This window comes from Carassius gibelio, chromosome B4, assembly GCF_023724105.1.
Source record: "Carassius gibelio isolate Cgi1373 ecotype wild population from Czech Republic chromosome B4, carGib1.2-hapl.c, whole genome shotgun sequence".
NCBI lineage: Eukaryota > Metazoa > Chordata > Actinopteri > Cypriniformes > Cyprinidae > Carassius > Carassius gibelio.
Window position 1 is genome coordinate 20981234 of NC_068399.1, and position 22309 is coordinate 21003542.

The following is a 22309-nucleotide window of genomic DNA, read 5'->3' on the forward strand; positions in this document are numbered from 1 at the left end:
CGATTCCCACAATGCATTGCGACGTGACGCAACGATCCCGACCTCTATAGCCATACCGTTACTCTAACATATCCAACATACAGTGTTGTAGTCGAGACCGGCTCATTCGAGTCCGAGTCCAGATCGAGTCCAGAGAGGGTCGAGTCCGAGTCAAGACCGAGTTCAGAAAGGGTCGAGTCCGAGTCAAGACCGAGTTCAGAAAGGGTCGAGTCCGAGTCAAGACCGAGTTCAGAGAGATTGGGTCTGAGACAAGACCTAAAGAAATCTTCAAGAGTATGTCAAATGTTTGGTGGAAACAATAAAGGTTAAAAGGGCCACATAGTATGTGGTTTAAAGGTAATTTTATTAGTATTATGAAGTGTTGTCAATATTAAGTGCTCATTTTCACATAACATCGTTGTACCATTATACACAACCATATAACCTTTCTAGTACACATAATATTACTGTACGACTCTATATTGTAATTCTACATAACACTTCTAGTACAAGTAACATTACTGTACCACTATACCTGTAAATGTTCAACTGTAACAGCTTTTACATAACTTTAACCTTGAAGCTTAACTAATGACTGCTAATATCCTTACAATGTATTGGATTATGTGCACTTTAGATGTTGTGAAGATTACAGATGGGCATAATTACTTTTCAAAAATATAAGTGAGGAGACCATCCTGCTACCCAACCAAGCACCATGTGGTCTCATGATCAATCCACCCAGACTAAAAACTCTCTCTACTGGTGCAGAGGAAGCGGGGACTGACAACAGTTACCATTTTATCACTTTCTGTAACAGCAACGGATAATCTAATGCTAATTTCCCTGGATGGTGCATTTTAATGCAGGGTAAAATACACACTAGTCGAAGTTTTTTTAGTTATGGAGGGCATACACACAAGAGCCGAGTGACTGTCCAGGAAAATTTCATCCAAAAGTGTGTATGTGCCAGGGGAAGAAAGCTGGATCAAATGCAATATAAGTTCAATGCATTCTGTCAGACATTGTTTTTGAGGGGGAGATGTTTAGTGTTGAGACAGTCAGTCTGTGTCTGTATTCATTATATAATTTAATTAAACAATATTTGTTTTTTTTCTGTGACCATTTTGTCCTACTTTGTAAAAATATCACAGTTGAGAGAAATAATGTAGCAATGTGGCTTTCTGGAAAGCGGGATCACTACAGGCGGATGGCAGGAGGGTAACTTAAGGCCGGTGACACACTGGCTGCGTGGCGTCTCTGCTGCGTGCTAGAAGCGTGGTGGCTGCTTCGCGTTTTCTGTGTCTTTACACACCAGAAGCGTGCAAGTATCCCAGAGTGCAGTCTGGACGATGGGGCGGGGCGACACGTTGGGGCGGAGCGACACGTGTCGCCCCGCCCACCTCAGCGGTTATTGGTTTATGATTAAGATGAGCTTATTGGTGTACAGATGAGTGACGATTTTACAGCTTATTGGTATAGAGAATTATGACGCTATTAGCAGGATTGGAATGCGGAAGTAGACACTCAGATGAATAAACTTTTAATATAAATTAAAAAGTGAATATGAATGTTGTGTTTTTGCATTTATTGTTGCATTTCCACAACATCCCGTATAAATACAAAGTGTTTTGGATTACGACGAACAGAATAGAAATAAATGGTCTACTCCCTCAATGGCTGTAGTGTAGACGCTACCTCGGCATTACTCGCTGGTTTGAAAATGACACGGCAATATTATGCGAAGTATGGTTATGTAGATAGTCATGGAGTACCTTGATTTATATATTCAAATTATATATATACATACATATATATATATATATATATATATATATATGTGTGTGTGTGAGTGTATATATATATATATATATATATATATATATATATATATGTGCGTCGTGTGTGTAACAAATTGTCACCAGTCTCTGAACCTCACCAATAATATTCTGAACATTCCCTTGGCCCCTACGAAAATTTACCATGGTTCTGCTACAGTAACTATAGTAAAACTATGGTGTTTTTATAATTACAGCTCACAGTAATTAATATGCCAACAAATATTTTTACTACAATAAATCCATGGTTACTTTTTGCAAGGAAGGAACTATACAGGTTCTAAAGAACTTGCCCAAAAACACTTGTTACTTTCTGTTATTTGTTTTCTGAACTGCACTACTGAAAACCTCATTAATCCTCACAATCCTGTCACAACTAAATTAAGAATCCATTATGAGCAATGCATAGCAAATGATGTTATCATCAAATATGAGAAACCTTAAAGAATGATAGACTGATGTAAATGACTGAAACCTGTTGTCATGCACGTGTTTTCCATAGCTTTTTTATTAAAACATTATACACTGCAAAGTTGAACTTTAAATGACATCAATTAATGCATCAAAACCAGTTGATCTCAGTCCATTCTCTATTTCCCTTCAATAAACTTAACACACAAATGTGTTTCATGCCGAAAAAAAAAAAAAAAAAAAAAAAAACAGTCCTTGGAACAAAATCCTGTGTAAACAAAAGCCCAGAAGATCACCACGCCGGTCTCTTCCCTGTAACCTGGTGGGTTAAACTTGAAAAGGGCTCTGCACTGCAAGCATTCCCTGATGCTGTATATCCGTCTGAACTTGTTCCGGTCAGGAGACAGGAGGACAATTCTTCCAGTTGGCCACAACTTATAGTGTAAAGACAAAATACATGAAAGATAATAATAATAATACAAAAAAAGTTTAACAGCCTTCTACTACAAAATTCAATTGGAGAATGAGCATTAAACGGGGAAATCTTACTGTCTAGCCAGGCAAACTGTGCCGCTTTCCGAAAAACTTCGGAGCACATCCCTAAACCATCTGCAAACCAGAGAAAGTGTCAAATATGCAGAGTCACCCGCCAACAAAATAACTTCCCTGAGGATTTCCAGTGGAAGCTGTTGAATCAAAAACATACATAGGTTTATTTATACATGTATATAAAAGTTATTAAACATTATATAAACACTGAATACAGACAACCTTGCTTTAAAACTCTTTTATAATAACACTAATAAAATGTTAATATATACAGTACTGTGCAGAAGTATTAGGCATGTTAGTATTTTCACATTGAAAAAAAAAACAGTTTTAAGCCAATTATTTATATCTTTTGCTGTTGTGTGTCAGTAGGATATATTAGTTTACATTTCCACACATTCATTTTGCCATTAATTGTAATAATCCAGTGATATATTTGTATATATTTGTATGCATGATCCACATGAAGATCTTTTACATTGAATATAAATATTTCTGTCTTATATGGTGAACAAAATCCACATTAGATCGCAAACAGAAGTTATTTAAAAAACTCGCTGCTGTCTGAAAATGAATTAAGCTGAAATGTTTTTAAATGTCTTTGATGCTGATGTTAACTGATAGCTATATATTAAATAATCCACAGTGCTGACCAATATAGTACTTGTACATAATACCAATTTCACATCTGAACAACTATGTAGCTGTAATAACTAAAATACCTCTGCATGTACACACATGTAATTATTAGTTCTTAATGAATGTATGTGCACAAATAACCTGCTTTGCTGGACTCTGCCTGAAGACATGGTGAATGGTGAAGTTCCTCCCCTCAGTGGTTGAGCTCTAAAAGAACAAATGTCAAGAGGTAGGTATATTGCTAGATATAGTACAGAGTAATGTTTCATGTAGCAACATTCAAACAGCTACATACATTTGCGGAGTGAAGCTGTCCAGGAGAACAGAACACCACCACCTCCTGATCATGTCATCCTGAATAATAATAATAATAATAATAGTATACACACAAAAATCATGCATGTCTGTTCAAATAACTTGACAAATGTGATGCCATACCTCTGTAAAATCGAACCTATGAACTAAAGCCATGTACAGAGTGTACTGTTACAATCCACAAAGAACAATAAAATTAGCAATTTATAACAATTATTAACAATAATTATTCAAATTGAACGTACCATGGATAAATAAATGATCGAACATCGCATTTCATATTATAAGATATTTACACAACCACTTTTACTCACCTCAAGCAATCAACGGAATAGCGTTATTACTCTGCTGCTGTAGTTGCCACTGTTCTGTTTGTTTCAACGCAAACTGCCCCCTACTGGCTCGGAGGAAAATGTCAAAGGCGGTGAAAACAAATATGGGCGGGGCGACACGTGTCGCTCCGCCTCGAAGTGTCGCCCCGCCCCATCGTCCAGACTGCACTCTGGGGTTACTCGAAGCGTGCCTGCACGCGGCGCTTGGCGCGCTGCTGCGGCTGTAGGTGACATAGAGAGAGGCCGCCAAAAAACCAGGCTCTTGTCTTCATGACAACAATATCAAATTTATTTTTTTATTTTTTTACACACCTACTGATAAGACACCGTCAACAGTATTGACGGCAAAATAGAGTATGTTTGACAGGTGCAATATTTGCAAATCGATCATTATTAATTTATTTTTAAAATTACATTTATATCTGAATTTATGTCAACCTATAGACTTTCAAATATCAAAATGTCATGAATTAATATGTATTTGTGTTCAAAATGACATATAAAAATATTTTTCTAGTATATTTTGCCTTGAAACGCTTCCAACATGCACGCGTGTCGCGTGAAAAATAGGCGTCGGTTCTATTTCTAGCATGCACGGGTTTTAAGCGCGTCTCACGCAGGCAGTCTGCAAGATCTAACCTGTTAACATGGGAGCCGAATTAAAAACAGACACGCCACGCAGCTGAGACGCTTGCGCCACACATCCAGTGTGTCGCTGGCCTAACGTCTCACGTCAAAAGAAAATCACCAGTCATTGGATGTGTCAATCATACATCAATTTAAATAAACATTAACATACAGTAATAATCATGAAATATTTTGATTGGGACTCGAGTGGACTCGGGCATAAGTCCGATTCCTAATATGTTCGAGTCCGAGTCAATACCGAGTCAAAATGCACACGAGTCCATGACAAGACCGAGACCATTAAAATACGGTCTCGAGACCGAGTCCAAGACCGAGTCCGAGTCTCGAGTACTCAACACTGCCAACATATATCCGCCTACCTGGCAAAAAATTTGATACTGTGGTATCAAAATTCAGCTTTGATCACAAAAATAAATTACATTTTAAAATATATTCAAATAGAAAACAGTTATTTAAAATTGTAAAAATATTACACAATATTAGTGTTTTTGCTGTATTTTGGATCAAATAAATGAAGCCTTGGAATGAATCATGAATTACATTCTGCATGATAAAATATAACGATTTCACAGTGATCTTCTGTTTTTTTTTAGTTACTAGCTACTACATTACTGTAGGCTAGTAAAACCATGTTTTACTGCATTTTATACATGTGAGGACGAGCGGAGAGTATACCATAACATGCTTAGCCTAAATGTTAATAAATTAAGTGTATCAGCAATCATAAATCAAAGAAGAAATTTCTTAGAAATATAGTTCCCTGTCAAGGGAACTTCGAACTGCGTCCTCTGAAGGGACACTATGGGGAACACCTCGTCATGACCCGTGTCTGAAGCATACTTTGAAAAACGCCAACGTGTTGGCCGGCGACAGCCTCTGACGTCGCTACCGGCGCGACTATAAATACGCGCCCGTAGGACCCGTCACTTATCTTCTTCGTCTTCATTGACTGTTTTGTTTGAAGCGTGCATCTGAGAAACGACCAGAACAGTAAGAGCGATCTTTTATAATATCATGGCATCCACTAGCAAGACGTTTAAACAGTGTGTGCATCCATGTCAGCGTTATTTGACACCTGATGACACACACAGTCTTTGCGTCTCTTGTTTGGGCGAAGAGCACGCGCGCGATGTCCTTGAGGGGGCAATCTGCGCGCACTGCGAGCGTTTTTCTGTGAAAAAGCTCCGCTCTCGTTTGTCATCTGGATCTCGCGGCTCAGGACCCGCCGTTGCCGAGGCACGGAGGAGAATGAGCTCGTGGGGATCACAGGTGGATCTCGCTGAGGAGTGTAGAGAGGGACTTTTCCTCTCACACTCTCCGGCGGCAAACGAGAGCGAACTTCGGGAGGAAGATGATTGTCATTAACCCATTCTGACACTGAAGTTAGTGCTCTGCTGGGTTCTACCCAGAAAGAGCAGGAGATATTTGAGAGTGGCGAAGAAGCTGAGGCTGAGCCGCTCATATCTCCTGCTCTGCGTATGGGGAGCTGTTAGAGGTTATGGATCACGCCGTGGCAAAAAAATAAATAAATAAAATAAATAAATAAATAAATAAAAATAAAAATAAACTTGCCATGGAAGCGTGCCAGAAAGGTAACGTCGCGAGGTAGCCTCGATGAGCGTTATTTATCTGACCATAGCCCACCAGCCCAGGTGAGCCTCCCATTCTTGTCTGACTTACATGCAGAAGTCAAAAAGGAATGGAAGAGGCCGTTTTTCTCTCGCATCCATCGGTTTCAGCATTCGAGTTATGCTGATATCGATGGCATGCACGAGAACGGCTATGAGAGGATGCCCCCTGTAGAAGAGATGCCGGCTAAAAGAGCTATCTCTCAGTGGGGGAACATCCTCTCTAAATTCTCCCTCTTTGCCATCTAAGCCCTTCCAGGATACATCCCGCTTAAATGGTAAATCATACGCATCAGCAGAGCCCGAACAACAAAGGGGTCCTGGCCCATCTCGATCTGAGGATCGAAGACGGGCGCAGAAGGCTAGTGTCGCGGCTCGCGCTCCTCCCCCGCCTGAGGGCAGGGGCAAGAGGAATCGCGGGTCACGAAGAGGTAAGCAGGGTCTGAGGGATGTGATTCAGATGAGGCAGCGTTCTCGTCCGGATCGGAGCGATACCTAGGAGTTCGTCACTTCCTTTTGGATGTTTTTAACTTCTGTTTTATTTCTCCCCTGCCTAATTCCCCTGTAGCCACCAGCGCTCCACCTGATCGGGGTTAGGTGGAAAGTTTCTCACATAACAGTCTCCTATCCTGGACCTGTTATGTTTTTGGTTGGTCCTATTTTCATAGTGACCACCTTACTGACGGTCCGGACCAAAAGGGGGCGCCCCATAAAGCGGGACTCCAGTCCATTAGGGTGGGTGAGTATGTAACCCTTTCTGCTTATGGGTGTTATGTTGCTGGTGGTTATATGTCTACTACAAACTCTGTGAGTTTCCTTTACAGTGCTCAGTTCCAGCCTTGTGCTCTGGCCACGATCACAGGCTTTCGGCAGGCGGCGGCGCCGCGTGGGTTCGCCCCCCCCAGGGCGCGACACCCACCGCGGAGCGAGTTCCGCGTGCGGGAAGCAAGCGCTCTGCGGTTGCTCGTCCCACACCCCTCCCGAGGAGCCTGGCTGATCGTCGGAACTGGCACAGCACTGCAGGGAATTTCATGGATATCCGGCCAGGTCACCCTGAGGGGCCGCCTGGCCGCTTGGCGCATCCGGGGAGGTGGTAGCTACGGAGTCCTTCTGTATGTACTGTCTCAGGTGATGCTCCCCTCGCTTGAGGGTTGGAGCTCACCTCTCCCATGCGTTCCAGCGCCTCTGCGATGCTTAGGAACCTTTCTGTACACACGCTAAGCCTGTGTACTGTCTCAAAACCACATTGTGGTCAGTGTGCACGTGAACACTTTGCGCACTGTCTCAAATCCACGTAAGTGGTAAGTGTGCACGCAAGGCTCTGCGCACTTTCTAAAATCCTGTACGGTAAGGGTTACGCGCTCTGCTTCGTTCCCTTTCTTAAGATGATTAGCCCCGAGGTTCCTTGGGCTTCATTCAACCAGTGTGTATTTGTTATACACCCCAAGCATCACTTCCCTCAACATGAGGGGCTGTGTGGACTCCCGCATATTGTGGTTTTTCAGATAGTAGGCTTCACCAGGTCTCTCTGAAAGCGAGCTCCCACATACTGTGGTTGTCAGGTAGTAGGCCTCACCAGGCCTCCCTGGAAATTTAGCTCCCACATGCTGTGCGTTTCCACTAAAAAAAACGAGCTCCCACGGTTTGTGGTTGTCAGGTAGTAGCCTCACCAGGCCTCCCTGGAGTCGAGTTCCATATTACCTTCCACTGAGGTGGTTATCTGGTAACAGGCAGTAGTCCTCTCTAGGCCTCTCTGTAGGTGAACTCCCACATATTGTGGTTATCAGATAGTAGGCTTTACAGGTCTCTCTGAAGGTGAGCTCCCACATACAGTGGTTGTCAGGTAACTTTTCTGTACACACGCTAAGCCTGTGTACTTTCTCAAAACCACATGGTGGTCAGTGTGCACGTGAACACTTTGCGCACTGTCTCAAATCCACGTAAGTGGTAAGTGTGCACGCAAGGCTCTGCGCACTTTCTAAAATCCTGTACGGTAAGGGTTACGCGCTGCGCTTCGTTCCCTTTCTTAAGATGATTAGCCCCGGGGTTCCTTGGGCTTCATCCAACCAGTGTGTATTTGTTATACACCTCAAGCATCACTTCCCTCAACATGAGGGGCTGTGTGGACTTCCACATATTGTGGTTATCAGATAGTAGGCTTAACCAGGCCTCTCTGATGGTGAGCTCCCACATACTGTGGTTGCCAGGTAGTAGGCCTCACCAGGCCTCCCTGGAGATTTAGCTCCCACATACAGTGGTTGTCAGGTAACTTTTCTGTACACACGCTAAGCCTGTGTACTTTCTCAAAACCACATGGTGGTCAGTGTGCACGTGAACACTTTGCACACTGTCTCAAATCCACGTAAGTGGTAAGTGTGCACGCAAGGCTCTGCGCACTTTCTAAAATCCTGTACGGTAAGGGTTACGCACTGCGCTTCGTTCCCTTTCTTAAGATGATTAGCCCCGGGGTTCCTTGGGCTTCATCTAACCAGTGTGTATTTGTTATACACCTCAAGCACCGCCCCTCAACATGGGGGGGCTGTGTGGGCAATTCTCGCGGTAGTTTAGCAGCGCTCCCCTTTTCAAAAAGGGTCGCCTATGAGCATGCTGCTCGGAGCTCGGAGTCCTCCTCTCAGGGGAGACTGAATTCTCGGGTTTTTTCATCAGAGCGCTCCAGTACTACATACTGTTTTGAGACGCACTGTGAGAGCAGACATCCTGCTGAGGCAGGGGCTGAGGCTCGGGGAATGGCGCCTTCGCACCAAGGTGTTGAAGCAGAGTTAGAGAGGTTGGCCAGACCTGGCTGGATCGGTTTTGCGGCTCAAGAGAGCGTCGCACTATCCCCTCTGGCTTCCTCTGACTCATCCAGCTCCATTGAGGCTGGACGCCATGGTACAGGCGTGGCCGAGGCTTCATCTGTACGTTCCGTCCTCCAATTGCTCTGCTCCCGGGCCATTCCATCTACGAGCTGCTCTATCAGAGTGCCACGAGAGCCCCTCCTTTGTGACAGGCAAGACTTGGTAATAAACAGTGCTAGGTTCTTAGCCGTATCCCTTTAAAGGAATCTTTCGTGATTCCAAGCCTTCAGCTCTACCCCGGGCCGAGGCCCTTCAGGTAAGTTGGGTATGTAGCGTAGGCCTTTGGCCATAAGGGATAATGTCATGGACAGCCGTCAAACCGTCCCAGGGGCGACTCCCGGTGAAATGGTAGAGTTGGTACTTAGTGTTTGCCATGGTTCTGGCCTGCACTCCCCTCAGCATGGCGGCGTGGGTATACTGTTCCCCATAGTGTCTCTTCAGAGGACGCAGTTCGAAGTTCCCTTGACAGGGAACGTCTCAGGTTACGAATGTAACCATGGTTCCCTGAGAGGGAACGAGACACTGCGTCCTCTAGCTTCCTGCCATGCTTCGGACGTAAGCTTCACGAAGAAGATAAGTGACGGGTCCTACGGGCGCGTATTTATAGTCGCGCCGGTAGCGACGTCAGAGCAACAACACGTTGGCGTTTTTCAAAGTATGCTTCAGACACGGGTCACGACGAGGTGTTCCCCATAGTGTCCCTTCAGAGGACGCAGTGTCTCGTTCCCTCTCAGGGAACCATGGTTACATTCGTAACCTGAGACGTGCGCAGTCAAGAAAAATCACTTATGTACAGTAAGTGTGGCAAGCATTGTGTTTGGACTTTTTTCTCAGTGTAGGTTTAAAATTGCATCTAGTCTCATGTAGACTGAACTTTGACTAGACATGCAAAAGTAACGTTGTAAAATATTCTGGACAAGAACAGCATGTATAGAGACAGTCATGACTTGTAAACCAAACACAGTTAGTTTAGTTTTGTTTTCTATGTAATGTTTAGTGGAGAGATTATTTGAAATTTTATTTAAGTTATGTGATGTCATATTAAATTATTAAAACCAGATTTTTTCTCATGCAAAAATACACGGAGATTAAATTATTTTTGCTTTGTTAGAATACAAGGTGGTTTAGCAGAAATGCACACTGACTCTCTCTGCTGGTCAATAGGTGAAGAACGTGATCATCATTGAATGAGAATTATAATTTTTGCAGGCCACCTAAAAAAAAATAATAATTATGGAATTAAATAAATTTTACATTGGTTACAGGAATTATTTTGACAGATGTTAAGGTTTCACTAAATTTTCCTCATAGTCTATTAAGCCTTATACAAATGTAAGCCTTTATTTACTCAAAATAAAGCCATTTTATAATTTTACAGAGTAGAGTTTCTGATATGATATATGTATACACTAATTTTGGGACATTTTCAGTTTGTTATCATTGCTTTTATCTCGTCTAAGCAGGTGTTTGACTTTGATGCTGTAAATAAACTGAAGAGTTTCCTGTCTCCTGTAAATCAAAAACATGTGTGAGTCTGTGAGTGTGTGTGTGCGTGTGTGTGTGCCTCCCCTCACTGAGGTCTTGATGTGTGTGGAGGAGGAGTTCATCATTACTGACAGTTTTGGTATATATGGAGAAAATCAGAAAGCGTCCTCTGATTTGTCACTGAAGTTGTTTGATGATTTCCTCTGTTGTGTCTAATAAGGTAATAGCGAGTGTGATTGGAGGGTGTTGAGCCTCTTTCTCTCTCATTAAGAGGATGCCTGTACTTCTGTATCATCAAAGCGGAGAAGCTTGTTCTGGGTGTTGAGTTAATCATGCTGAGGATGATGGGAAGATGCCCGATGTTCATTATACTGTCTGCAGTTGTAATAATCATCACAGCTGGTAAGTACACAAATTAAAAACAACAACATAGAGAGGGATGAAGAAATGTTACTTTATGGAATTGGTTAGAATATTGTGGGATTGTTTTTTATTATTTGCTTGAAGATGATGGATTACAATGTAGCTTTTCAGATAACAATATTATAATTTATTAATTCACAATATGCCTCTCTTTCTCTCTCTCATTTGTTTCAAATATTAGACCGTGTGAATGTGAGGTTGGTTGGTGGTCACAGTCGCTGTGCTGGTACAGTGGAGGTTCTTCACAGAGGTCAGTGGGGAACAGTGTGTGATCTTGCCTGGGATTTGGCTGAAGCTGCAGTGGTTTGTAAAGAGCTGGGCTGTGGAGAACCTGTAGATGCTCTGGGTAATGCACACTTTGGACAAGGATCAGGGCCAATCTGGATGAGTTTTGTCAGATGTATTGGTTTTGAATCCACACTGAAAGACTGTAGATCAGCAGGATGGGACCAAAATATCTGCAATCATGCTAACGATGCTGGAGTCATCTGCTCAGGTAACATTTGCACACTTGTGACTACACCCTAGTTTTGCTGTTCATATTGTACCTAAATTATGAACAGGCAAAGTACTCAATGCCTTAGTTTACAACATTTTACACTGATGTGCGCAATGTGAACAAAGATTAGAAACATATGGAAAAAAAACTTCCAGTACCCAGAAGGCAAAATTATGTCACAAATGTTAAATATGTGATAGATTGTGTGTAGTGAACACTAATAAGTATGTTCTTTTTTTTTTGCATTTCATAATTTCATCTTTAAAACATTAATATCCTATTTCTGTGTAAACACATTTATGCCACATTTGTACAGCATTAACAGTTATGCACATATTCAAGGTATATGCTAGTTGAGATGTAGCTTCTGTCTTGCCTTGAGAAATACTTATATTTACACAAAGCAAACTTCAAATTTTAACACTCCTTGTTAAATGTGCACACGTGAACCGATATTTAAACATGGATATACATTTGGTTAGTTAATATAGTAAGCCTACAGTGGGTTTGCTTTCGTTATCAGTTTGTCTAAATATATGTTCACTACAGTTGAGGTCCAAAGTTTACATCTCCCTTTCAGAATCTGCAAAATGTTAATTATTTTACCAAAATAAAAGAAATAAAAAATGCATGTTTTTGTTAATTTAGTACTGACCTGAATAAGATATTTTGCATAAAATATGTTTACATATCGTCAGGGCTGTAACTGGGGTCAGCGGGGCCCTGGTGAAGGTTGTACCAGTGGGCCCTGTTTGAAATTGTTAATTTGTATGTTCGTTCATTTTTATTTATTTGTGCATTTAAACAATGTTTACGTTTTTTTCAAGTTTGGTCAAGTAGGTGTCCAGGTACAGACACCGAATAATTAAATGTAAAAATAGCACTGGATACTCTTCAATGAAAAATGAAATATACAATCAAACCAAAATTTATTCAGACACCTTCAACATTTCTCACATTATTACAGTTTTATTTGCTATTGGTTCTAAAATGGTTATAAAATATAACAAGAATTTAGAGTTAAACTCTGTCAGAACAAATTCGTCTTGATAATGTCATAACTTTGATAGAAATGTATGTAATGGATTACAATCAACCAAAACTACAGACAACTGTAATATTTACACAACTATCAATACTTTGATGACCAATTACCAAGCAATGCTTCATTTTGTTCAGACTGTGGTTATTATAAATATTATTATAAATATATTTATGTGGGTTTTTCACATGAAACTGTGTTATGTAAAAATATATACATATTTTATTTTATTTTTTTCTAATAGGCCTGGAATAAAATGAAAACAAAAGGCATTAATTATTTAGTCACTGAAGTCTTTTTTTAAGATGTCATTGTGCTTTCAAAATGTAAGTGCCTCTACATCTGTAGACAGCCAAGCGCATGAAATCATTTTGTAGGCTACTGCTCAGCAGGGACGGAATATTCTCAGCACATTCGCAGTAGGCTAGCCAAATAAAAAGTGTAAGTTACGATCATGAATATTCAAACCGTTATCAATCCGCATCAAATGCAGGCACGTGCACACATAGACATCAAAGGGGGCTTGAGCACCTGCCCTTTTTATTCCTGGAGAGAAAGTGCCCTTTTTTTCTGGGTTTTTTTTTTTTTTTTTTGAAAAAATAATATATATTCCTGTTTGCGCACAGCTTCCCTGTCAAACAAATATATTTATTGAAGAATAGTATATCTAAATATCAGGTCAGGAGTTCTGAAGCGCTCATTGACCCCCAACATTTTACTGCTGATTAGCCAAAGGCAAATATAACTTAGTTAACCTGTGTTTTGCTAGCATGCATGCCTCATGAGCTACTAGACTAGAGCTGTGTAAGGGATAATCGCTATACATTATCCTCCTGCTTATTACATGGCTACCTACCAAAAAATAAATATTAAAAGGGAGTTTATTGATTTAAACCCGATTGTATTGCTTCCACTAAAGAAAATAGTACGCTCCGTCTCTACGGTTAGAATCCTGTGAGTCCATAGCAACACTCTGTTTTTCATGGCAACGGTCTGTTATACTCCGCACAGCGGTCTGTTATCAAGAAATAACAGACCGCATTCTACATTAGAGATCAACCAAGCCATGTAATAAAATAAGTTAATAAAATAAGAACGTCCCCAGTTAGTCACCTTTATTTATATAGTGCTTTAAACAAAATACATTGCGCCAAAGCACTGAACAACATTCATTTGGAAAACAGTGTCTCAATAATGCAAAATGATAGTTAAAGGCAGTTCATCATTGAATTCAGTTATGTCATCTCTGTTCAGTTGAAATAGTGTCTGTTTTAATTTGCAATCAAGTCAATGATATCGCTGTAGATGAAGTGACCCCAACTAAGTAAGCCAGAGGCGACAGCGGCAAGGAACCGAAACTCCATCGGTGACAGAATGGAGAAAAAAACCTTGGGAGAAACCAGGCTCAGTTGGGGGGTCAGTTCTCCTCTGACCAGACGAAAACCAGTAGTTCAATTCCAGGCTGCAGCAAAGTCAGATTGTGCAGAAGAATCATCTGTTTCCTGTGGTCTTGTCCTGGTGCTCCTCTGAGACAAGGTCTTTACAGGGGATCTGTATCTGGGGCTCTAGTTGTCCTGGTCTCCGCTGTCTTTCAGGGCAGTAGAGGTCCTTTCTAGGTGCTGATCCACCATCTGGTCTGGATACGTACTGGATCCGGGTGACTGCAGTGACCCTCTGATCTGGACACAGACTGGATCTGGTGGCCACGGTGACCTCGGAACAAGAGAGAAACAGACAAATATTAGCGTAGATGCCATTCTTCTAATGATGTAGAAAGTACGGTGTTATGTGAAGTGTTCCGGTTCCAGTTTACCTAATTAATGCAGCCTAAAAATCCTTTAACGGATTTGGATATTAAAAGCATATTAGTATGTTATGTGTATGCCAGGTTAAAGAGATGGATCTTTAATCTAGATTTAAACTGCAAGAGTGTGTCTGCCTCCCGAACAATGTTAGGTAGGTTATTCCAGAGTTTAGGCGCCAAATAGGAAAAGGATCTGCCGCCCGCAGTTGATTGTGATATTCTAGGTATTATCAAATTGCCTGAGTTTTGAGAACGTAGCGGACGTAGAGGAGTATAATGTAAAAGGAGCTCATTCAAATACTGAGGTGCTAAACCATTCAGGGCTTTATAAGTAATAAGCAATATTTTAAAATCTATACGATGTTTGATAGGGAGCCAGTGCAGTGTGGACAGGACCGGGCTAATATGGTCATACTTCCTGGTTCTAGTAAGAACTCTTGCTGCTGCATTTTGGACTAGCTGTAGTTTGTTTACCAAGCGTGCAGAACAACCACCCAATAAAGCATTACAATAGTCTAACCTTGAAGTCATAAATGCATGGATTAACATTTCTGCATTTGACATTGAGAGCATAGGCCGTAATTTAGATATATTTTTGAGATGGAAAAATGCAGTTTTACAAATGCTAGAAACGTGGCTTTCTAAGGAAAGATTGCGATCAAATAGCACACCTAGGTTCCTAACTGATGACGAAGAATTGACAGAGCAACCATCAAGTCTTAGACAGTGTTCTAGGTTATTACAAGTAGAGTTTTTAGGCCCTATGATTAACACCTCTGTTTTTTCTGAATTTAGCAGTAAGAAATTACTCGTCATCCAATTTTTTATATCGACTATGCATTCCATTAGTTTTTCAAATTGGTGTGTTTCACCGGGCTGCGAGGAAATATAGAGCTGCGTATCATCAGCATAACAGTGAAAGCTAACACCATGTTTCCTGATGATATCTCCCAAGGGTAACATATAAAGCGTGAAGAGTAGCGGCCCTAGAACTGAGCCTTGAGGTACTCCATACTGCACTTGTGATCGATATGATACATCTTCATTCACTGCTACGAACTGATGGCGGTCATACAAGTACGATTTAAACCATGCTAATGCACTTCCACTGATGCCAACAAAGTGTTCAAGTCTATGCAAAAGAATGTTGTGGTCAATTGTGTCAAAAGCAGCACTAAGATCCAATAAAACTAATAGAGAGATACACCCACGATCAGATGATAAGAGCAGATCATTTGTAACTCTAAGGAGAGCAGTCTCAGTACTATGATACGGTCTAAATCCTGACTGGAAATCCTCACATATACCACCTTTTCTAGTATCTTGGACAGAAAAGGGAGATTCGAGATTGGTCTATAATTAACTAGTTCTCTGGGGTCAAGTTGTGGCTTTTTTATGAGAGGCTTAATAACAGCCAGTTTGAAAGTTTTGGGGACATATCCTAATGACAATGAGGAATTAATAATAGTCAGAAGAGGACCTATGACTTCTGGAAGCACCTCTTTTAAGAGCTTAGATGGTATAGGGTCTAACATACATGTTGTAAGTTTAGATGATTTAACAAGTTTATACAATTCTTCCTCTCCTACAGTAGAGAATGAGTGGAACTGTTCCTCAGGGGGTCTATAGTGCACTGTCTGATGCGAAACTGTAGCTGACGGCTGAATGGTTGCAATTTTATCTCTAATAGTATCGATTTTAGAAGTAAAGTAGTTCATAAAGTCATTACTGCTGTGGTGTTGGGAAATGTCAACACTTGTTGAGGCTTTATTTTTCGTTAATTTAGCCACTGTATTGAATAAATACCTGGGGTTATGTTTGTTTTCTTCTAAAAGAGAAGAAAAGTAATCAGATCTAGCAGTTTTTAATGCTTTTCTGTAGGATATGCTACTTTCCCGCCAAGCAATACGAAATACCTCTAGTTTTGTTTTCCTCCAGCTGCGCTCCATTTTTCGGGCTGCTCTCTTTAGGGTGCGAGTATGCTCATTATACCATGGTGTCAGACTGTTTTCCTTAACCTTTCTTAAGCGTAAAGGAGCAACTGTATTTAAAGTGCTAGAAAAGAGAGAGTCCATAGTTTCTGTTACATCATCAAGTTGTTCTGAGGTTTTGGATATGCTAAGGAATTCGGATACATCAGGAAGATAACTTAAAAAGAAGTCTTTTGTGGTAGAAGTGATGGTTCTTCGATACTTGTAACAAGAAGTAGAATTTACAATTTTGGCTATATGAAGTTTACACAGAACTAAATAATGATCTGAGATATCATCACTTGGCTGAATAATTTCAACACTATCAACATCAATTCCATGTGACAGTATTAAATCTAGAGTATGATTTCGACAATGAGTAGGTCCTGAAACGTGTTGTCTAACACCAATAGAGTTCAGAATGTCTATAAATGCTGATCCCAATACATCTTTTTCATTATCGACATGGATATTAAAATCACCAACTATTAAGACTTTATCTGCAGCCAGAACTAACTCGGATGTAAAATCACCAAACTCTTTAATAAAGTCTGTATGGTGCCCTGGTGGCCTGTATACAGTAGCCAGTACAAACATAACAGGGGATTTATCATTAACATTGGTTTCTCTGGATAATGTTATATGAAGCACCATTACTTCAAACGAGTTATACTTGAAGCCTGCCCTCTGAGAAATCCTGAAAACGTTATTATAAATTGAAGCAACACCTCCACCTTTGCCTTTTAGACGCGGCTCGTGTTTATAACAATAATCTTGGGGGGTGGACTCATTTAAAATAATGTAATCATCAGGTTTTAGCCAGGTTTCTGTCAAGCAGAGCACATCTATATTATGATCAGTTATCATATTATTTACAAAAAGTGTTTTCGTAGAAATGGATCTGATATTCAATAAGCCAATCTTTATCATTTGTTTATCCATATTGCATTTGTTTTTTATTTGTTGAACCTCAATTAAATTGTTAACCTTAACTTGGTTTGGACGTTTTTTGTATTTTCTAGTTCGTGGAACAGACACAGTCTCTATAGTGTGATATCTAGGTGAAAGAGTCTCTATGTGCTAAGAATTAACTGACCTCTGTGACGGGAGGCAGCTAGCAGACGGTCGGTTTAGCCAGTCTGTCTGCTTCCTGACCTGGGCCCCAGTTAGTCAAGTATAAACACTAAGACTATTTGCCATATTTCTAGACAGAAGAGTGGCGCCACCCCAGGAGGGATGAAGACCATCTCTTTTAAACAGGTCAGGTCTGCCCCAAAAGCTCGTCCAATTGTCTATGAAACCTATGTTATTCTGTGGGCACCACTTAGACATCCAGCCATTGAGTGATGACAATCTGCTATGCATCTCGTCACCACGGTAAGCAGGGAGGGGACCAGAGCATATTACAGTGTCTGACATCGTGCTTGCAAGTTCACACACCTCTTTAAAAGTTATTTTTAGTGATCTCCGACTGGCGAAGTCGAACATCATTAGCGCCGGCATGAATAACAATCTTACTGTATTTACGTTTAGCATTAGCCAGCACTTTTAAATTTGCCAAGATGTCAGGCGCTCTGGCTCCCGGTAAACATTTGACTATGGTGGCTGGTGTCTCTATATTCACGTTCCGTACAATAGAATCACCAATAACTAGAGCACTTTCATCAGGTTTCTCAGTGGGTGCATCACTGAGTGGGGAGAACCTGTTTAATGTTTTGATCGGAACAGAAGAGCGGTGTTTTGACCCACGACTACGCTGCCTCACCGTCACCCATTTGCCCTGCTGCAGGGGCTCTGCTGGAACCGGACAATGTACAGGAATCCCTGAGCTAGACGCATCCAAAGCTGTATCTAGAGCCCTAACATTCTTACTGTCCTCAATTAAAGTTTGGATGCGTGTCTCTAATTCTGAAATCTTCTCTGTCAGCCTAACTGTTTCCCTGCATTTATCACATGTGAATCCCTCATCAGCGACAGAGATAGATAAACTGTACATGTGGCAAGAGGTGCAAATAACAATTGTAGGAGAAGCAATTACTCACCGTGCTTGATGAAATATTCTTACTGCAGTTGTTTGATGAACTTGTGGAAAACTGCAGCGTGGGAAAGGAGAGGAGAGGAGAAAAGAAAACGCTAATGACAAGCTAACGAGTGCTAACGCTTTGCAGGTGTGCTGCAGTCACGGAAGAGTGAACGATCAAAGTTAATCTGATAAGATTGATCGGTAATATCAGAAATATGGTGTGAATTAAGTTATATTTTACAATTAAAAAAACAAACAAACAGACAGTGATAGTAAGAAAGATTATAGAGAAAAAATATAAAATAAAAACAGCTACATGGAGCTATGATTAGCTACAGAAGGCCAACAGGAAGTAGAGAAAACACTGTCCAACAGCCAAGTTAGTTAATGACTTACATCAAGAGTCTTTCCCCCTGAAATTTAGAAATCTAAATTGGTTAATCAAGAAGAAATCTACAGATGCAAACATATGGAGGATAGGCTACACTCTAAAACAGGGCTCTCAAGTTTTGAACTGAGTTCAGAGTGAGATTTTGGCGGCGGTCGCGATGGCGGCAGGGGTTTGATGGGGACGGGTCGGGTGTCTGATCTCATAAATTACACTTTCTTACAAATAAAATAATATTAATTCAGCATTTATTTGTGTGTGTGTGTGAGTGTGTGAGCGAGAGAGAGAGAGAGAGAGAGAGAGAGAGAGAGAGAATGGTCAGTGTTGTTTATTGTAGGTGTTGGTAGCTGGTTTTGAGGCCAGGGGTTGGTGGCTCCCATTTGAAGCACTGTGGTTCCAGGCCAGCCATTTTTCACAGTTCCATCAAGTGCTAAGCTGTTCCTGGTTTTGGTCTTGTTTAATCCCACCATGGAGAAAACCCTCTCAGCATAGGCATTTGAAGGAGGTAGCACTAACACTAATGCACCTATTTTAGAAAGCCTCCCTGCTTATGTCCCTCACACCTTGATGGACACAGGAGTTCTCTTGTCTGCGGACTAAGCACCAGTAAAAAGAGCTGGTGGTTCCCATTGTGATGAATGGCCATCGGGTTGACCACTCCTTCTTAAAGGAACACCTATAGGTGGCTGCTCTACATAACCCTCTCTTTTCCCTGTTTCCAGTGGGTTCTCCACTGTTTCCTCTATGGTCCTCCACAGTCTCTTCCATGGACCCATCCTCTACTGGCACCCTAACTGCCTCCTCCACTGTCTTTTCCACAGCCTCCTCCTCTGACCTAGCCACCTTTTTAGGGAGCTGGGCCCGTATTCATAAAGATTCTAAGAATCCTCTCAGAAAACTCTTAATTTAGCTTAAAAACCTTTACGTAGGAGTCTTAGCTTAAGAGCGATTCGGGACCGATCTGAGAGCAAACTTTCATCTTAGTGAGGAGGCGGGGTTGACCCCGTTGCTATGTATGACACAATCTTTTGAAGACTGTGATTGGTTGGTTGTCCAAGAAGGAAAAAAAGAGGGATTTTAAGTATAGGGTCTATTCTAATTCTCACTTTGAATTTACATGCATAATTTTTCCTATTTGACCGCTCTCTCTCTCTCTCTCTCTCTCTCTCTCTCTCTCTCTCTCTCACACACACACACACACACACACACATTATATGTGTGTATATGAATTCTATTTTTATTTACCATGCTTCTAATTTTCTATAAGGTATTTGATTGGCTTAGAATGATAAAAACATTCTTCCACTCTTTCCAATTACAGTGATTGCTGTCCTATTTAAGTGTTTGAATGTTGGTTTTAATGTATCAAACATGGGATCAAAACCAAGAAGGGCGAGAAAGCCAAACTGGACAGAGGAACAGTGTTTACTGTTAGCCCAGTTAGTGGATGAACACAAGGCCATTCTTAAAGGAAAATTCGGGATGGGTGTCGCAGCAAGGGACAAGAAGCAGACAGAAGCGTATAGCACAAACTATTAACGGTTCATTCCCTCTGCTTGTGTGCACCTATAAGCCTGCTATATTCATAAATGCAGTTTTTTGAGCCTGCAAGGTGCGAATGTCCAGTGGAAACTAAATGAACTGCGACACAATAAGATGTTCTGAAAGTGCTGTAATTGTTTGTGTGATCAATCTGCTTACAGAAGGTTGTGACAGACCAAAATCATCACTATAGCATTGTTGCATTTTCCCAGTTGCCAAATATCGTAATGTAGTGATTACTTTAATTTCTGGCGCTATGGCATTTCTGCGCTGTGTCGGAGATGTTAGCACGTCTCTAATAAGATCAGTCACAAACATGATCTCTGCACGATCTAATCTATAGCGTCTTATTAACTCACTGTCATCCACTGTCTGCAACACATTTCTTCTGCCATTTTCTCCTCTGTTAAAGAAACTCTTAAGCCTCTTAAAAGTCCTCGTCTGTGCTCCTAACAAGTTTGACCTTAAGACCTCTTTTAAGGGTTAAGATGATTTCTGAATTACTTTTTCCTTTACTAGGATTTTTTCTTTAATTTTAAGAGTAAACGCCCACATTTCTGAGAATTTTGTCACTAGGAGCTACTTTTTGCATTAAGATTCTTTATGAAGATTCTTTAAGATTTTTGCATTAAGATTCTTTATTTTTTATGGGCCCTGGATGTTGTGCAGTAAAAATAAAAGGAAACAAAAAATAATTCAAACTATTAGGCTATGGGTACTGCCATACAAGTATTACGGATAGGCCTATTATAGAAGTCTCTTGAGTAGCCCCGCATCCTCTTCAACGTGTAACTTTAGCTATAAAAAAATAATAGTGGGCTAATAATAGGCACAAAAGCTACTGCCGACCACGTATGATGGCCAAAATTGCGTGCGTGTCGGGGTCATAATAACCATCAGACCAAAGCATATCTTAGACTGTTCTGAATTTTTTTTAAATTAATATATTGATGATGAATTCATATAGTGAATTCATGTGTCATTGTCTTGGCAAGTCTGTAAACGTTACGTAACCTACTTCAGCGAGCGTCTGGATCTGTGTTGCACACGAGCTAGTAAAAATCTTACCCAGATACAGCAATGCTATTTTCTGATTGGTAGCTATATTTTTTTATTTGATTAGCTGGTGCGTGTCAGGGCCTTCGGGGAACTCACTTGATTCCTCTACCTGTTTCGCTGTTTAAAAAAATAGCGCCGCAACTTGATAGGCGTAATCCTCGCAATGTCTCTGCGTGAGAAATACAAGGTGTGGCGTGTGAGCGTGTGAACGGATTGAAATGCGTGGGTCTCACGCCCAATGCGTGAGACTTGAGAGCCCTGCTCTAAAAAATGTAGTAAATCTGAGTAACTGCATCTGTACATTAATAAATAAAACTGAGTAGAAATAAGTTAACATTAAACATTAAAAATAACAATATTTATAAATTAACTTTTTTTTATTTCCTCTAAACCTTTATAAAATAGTATTCCATACAACCACAAATACATACATGACATTGGCTTTTATTTAATTTTATTTAATTTTTACTCAGTTATTTTGGTAAGTTTAATTCAAACAATCAAGTAAGATTTTCAGAGATTTTATTAAGTTAATTAAGTTAAATATTTACTAAGCCACAGAATATTTTTTGAGTGTAGTAGGTTTAAAACAAACTCCATCTAAATGTGGATTTTGAAGGTTTTATTTGATGATTTTTTGACCAATCATAAGAGGGTCAGTGCCCTCCTTGGTTTCCGCCCCCAAATTGTCAAAAGTCATGTAGACTCGAGCGAGCAGAAATCAGCTGGGCGAGCAGAAATCCACCGCGCGAGCAAAACAGCACTCCGCGAGCAGAAGCCCGCTGCGCGCGAGCAGGATTCCACTGCACAAGCAGAGTTAACCTATGCGAGTATGCCAGGCGCTCGCTCGCAGCTACATGTACACCTCTCGGTTGTT

The 22309-nt window shown here is 40.8% G+C and overlaps 2 protein-coding genes and 1 long non-coding RNA gene across 4 annotated transcripts in view; 2 read left to right on the plus strand and 1 right to left on the minus strand.

Annotated features, from left to right (window-relative positions):
• Positions 1–22309, plus strand: part of LOC127956567 (uncharacterized) — a 355838-nt gene that overhangs the window by 42088 nt on the left and 291441 nt on the right. The gene's annotated exons all lie outside the window — the stretch shown is intronic.
• The window catches only part of LOC127956356 (deleted in malignant brain tumors 1 protein-like), a 33532-nt gene that overhangs the window by 5175 nt on the left and 6048 nt on the right, over positions 1–22309 (plus strand). Inside the window, exons 2-3 of the mRNA XM_052554213.1 lie at positions 10956–11084; positions 11287–11601. Of these exons, the coding sequence (XP_052410173.1) occupies positions 11015–11084; positions 11287–11601 (385 nt within the window). The 5' untranslated portion in view covers positions 10956–11014. The remainder of the gene's footprint in view (positions 1–10955; positions 11085–11286; positions 11602–22309) is intronic.
• On the minus strand, positions 1921–4139 carry LOC127956372 (uncharacterized). 2 transcript variants are annotated; one of them, XR_008153541.1, is made up of 4 exons: positions 4046–4139; positions 3712–3770; positions 3558–3623; positions 1921–2914 (listed from the first exon to the last, which is right to left on the minus strand). It is a non-coding gene; the product is annotated as an uncharacterized LOC127956372 (long non-coding RNA). The 2 variants fall into 2 exon arrangements; XR_008153540.1 differs by having other exon boundaries at positions 3712–4094.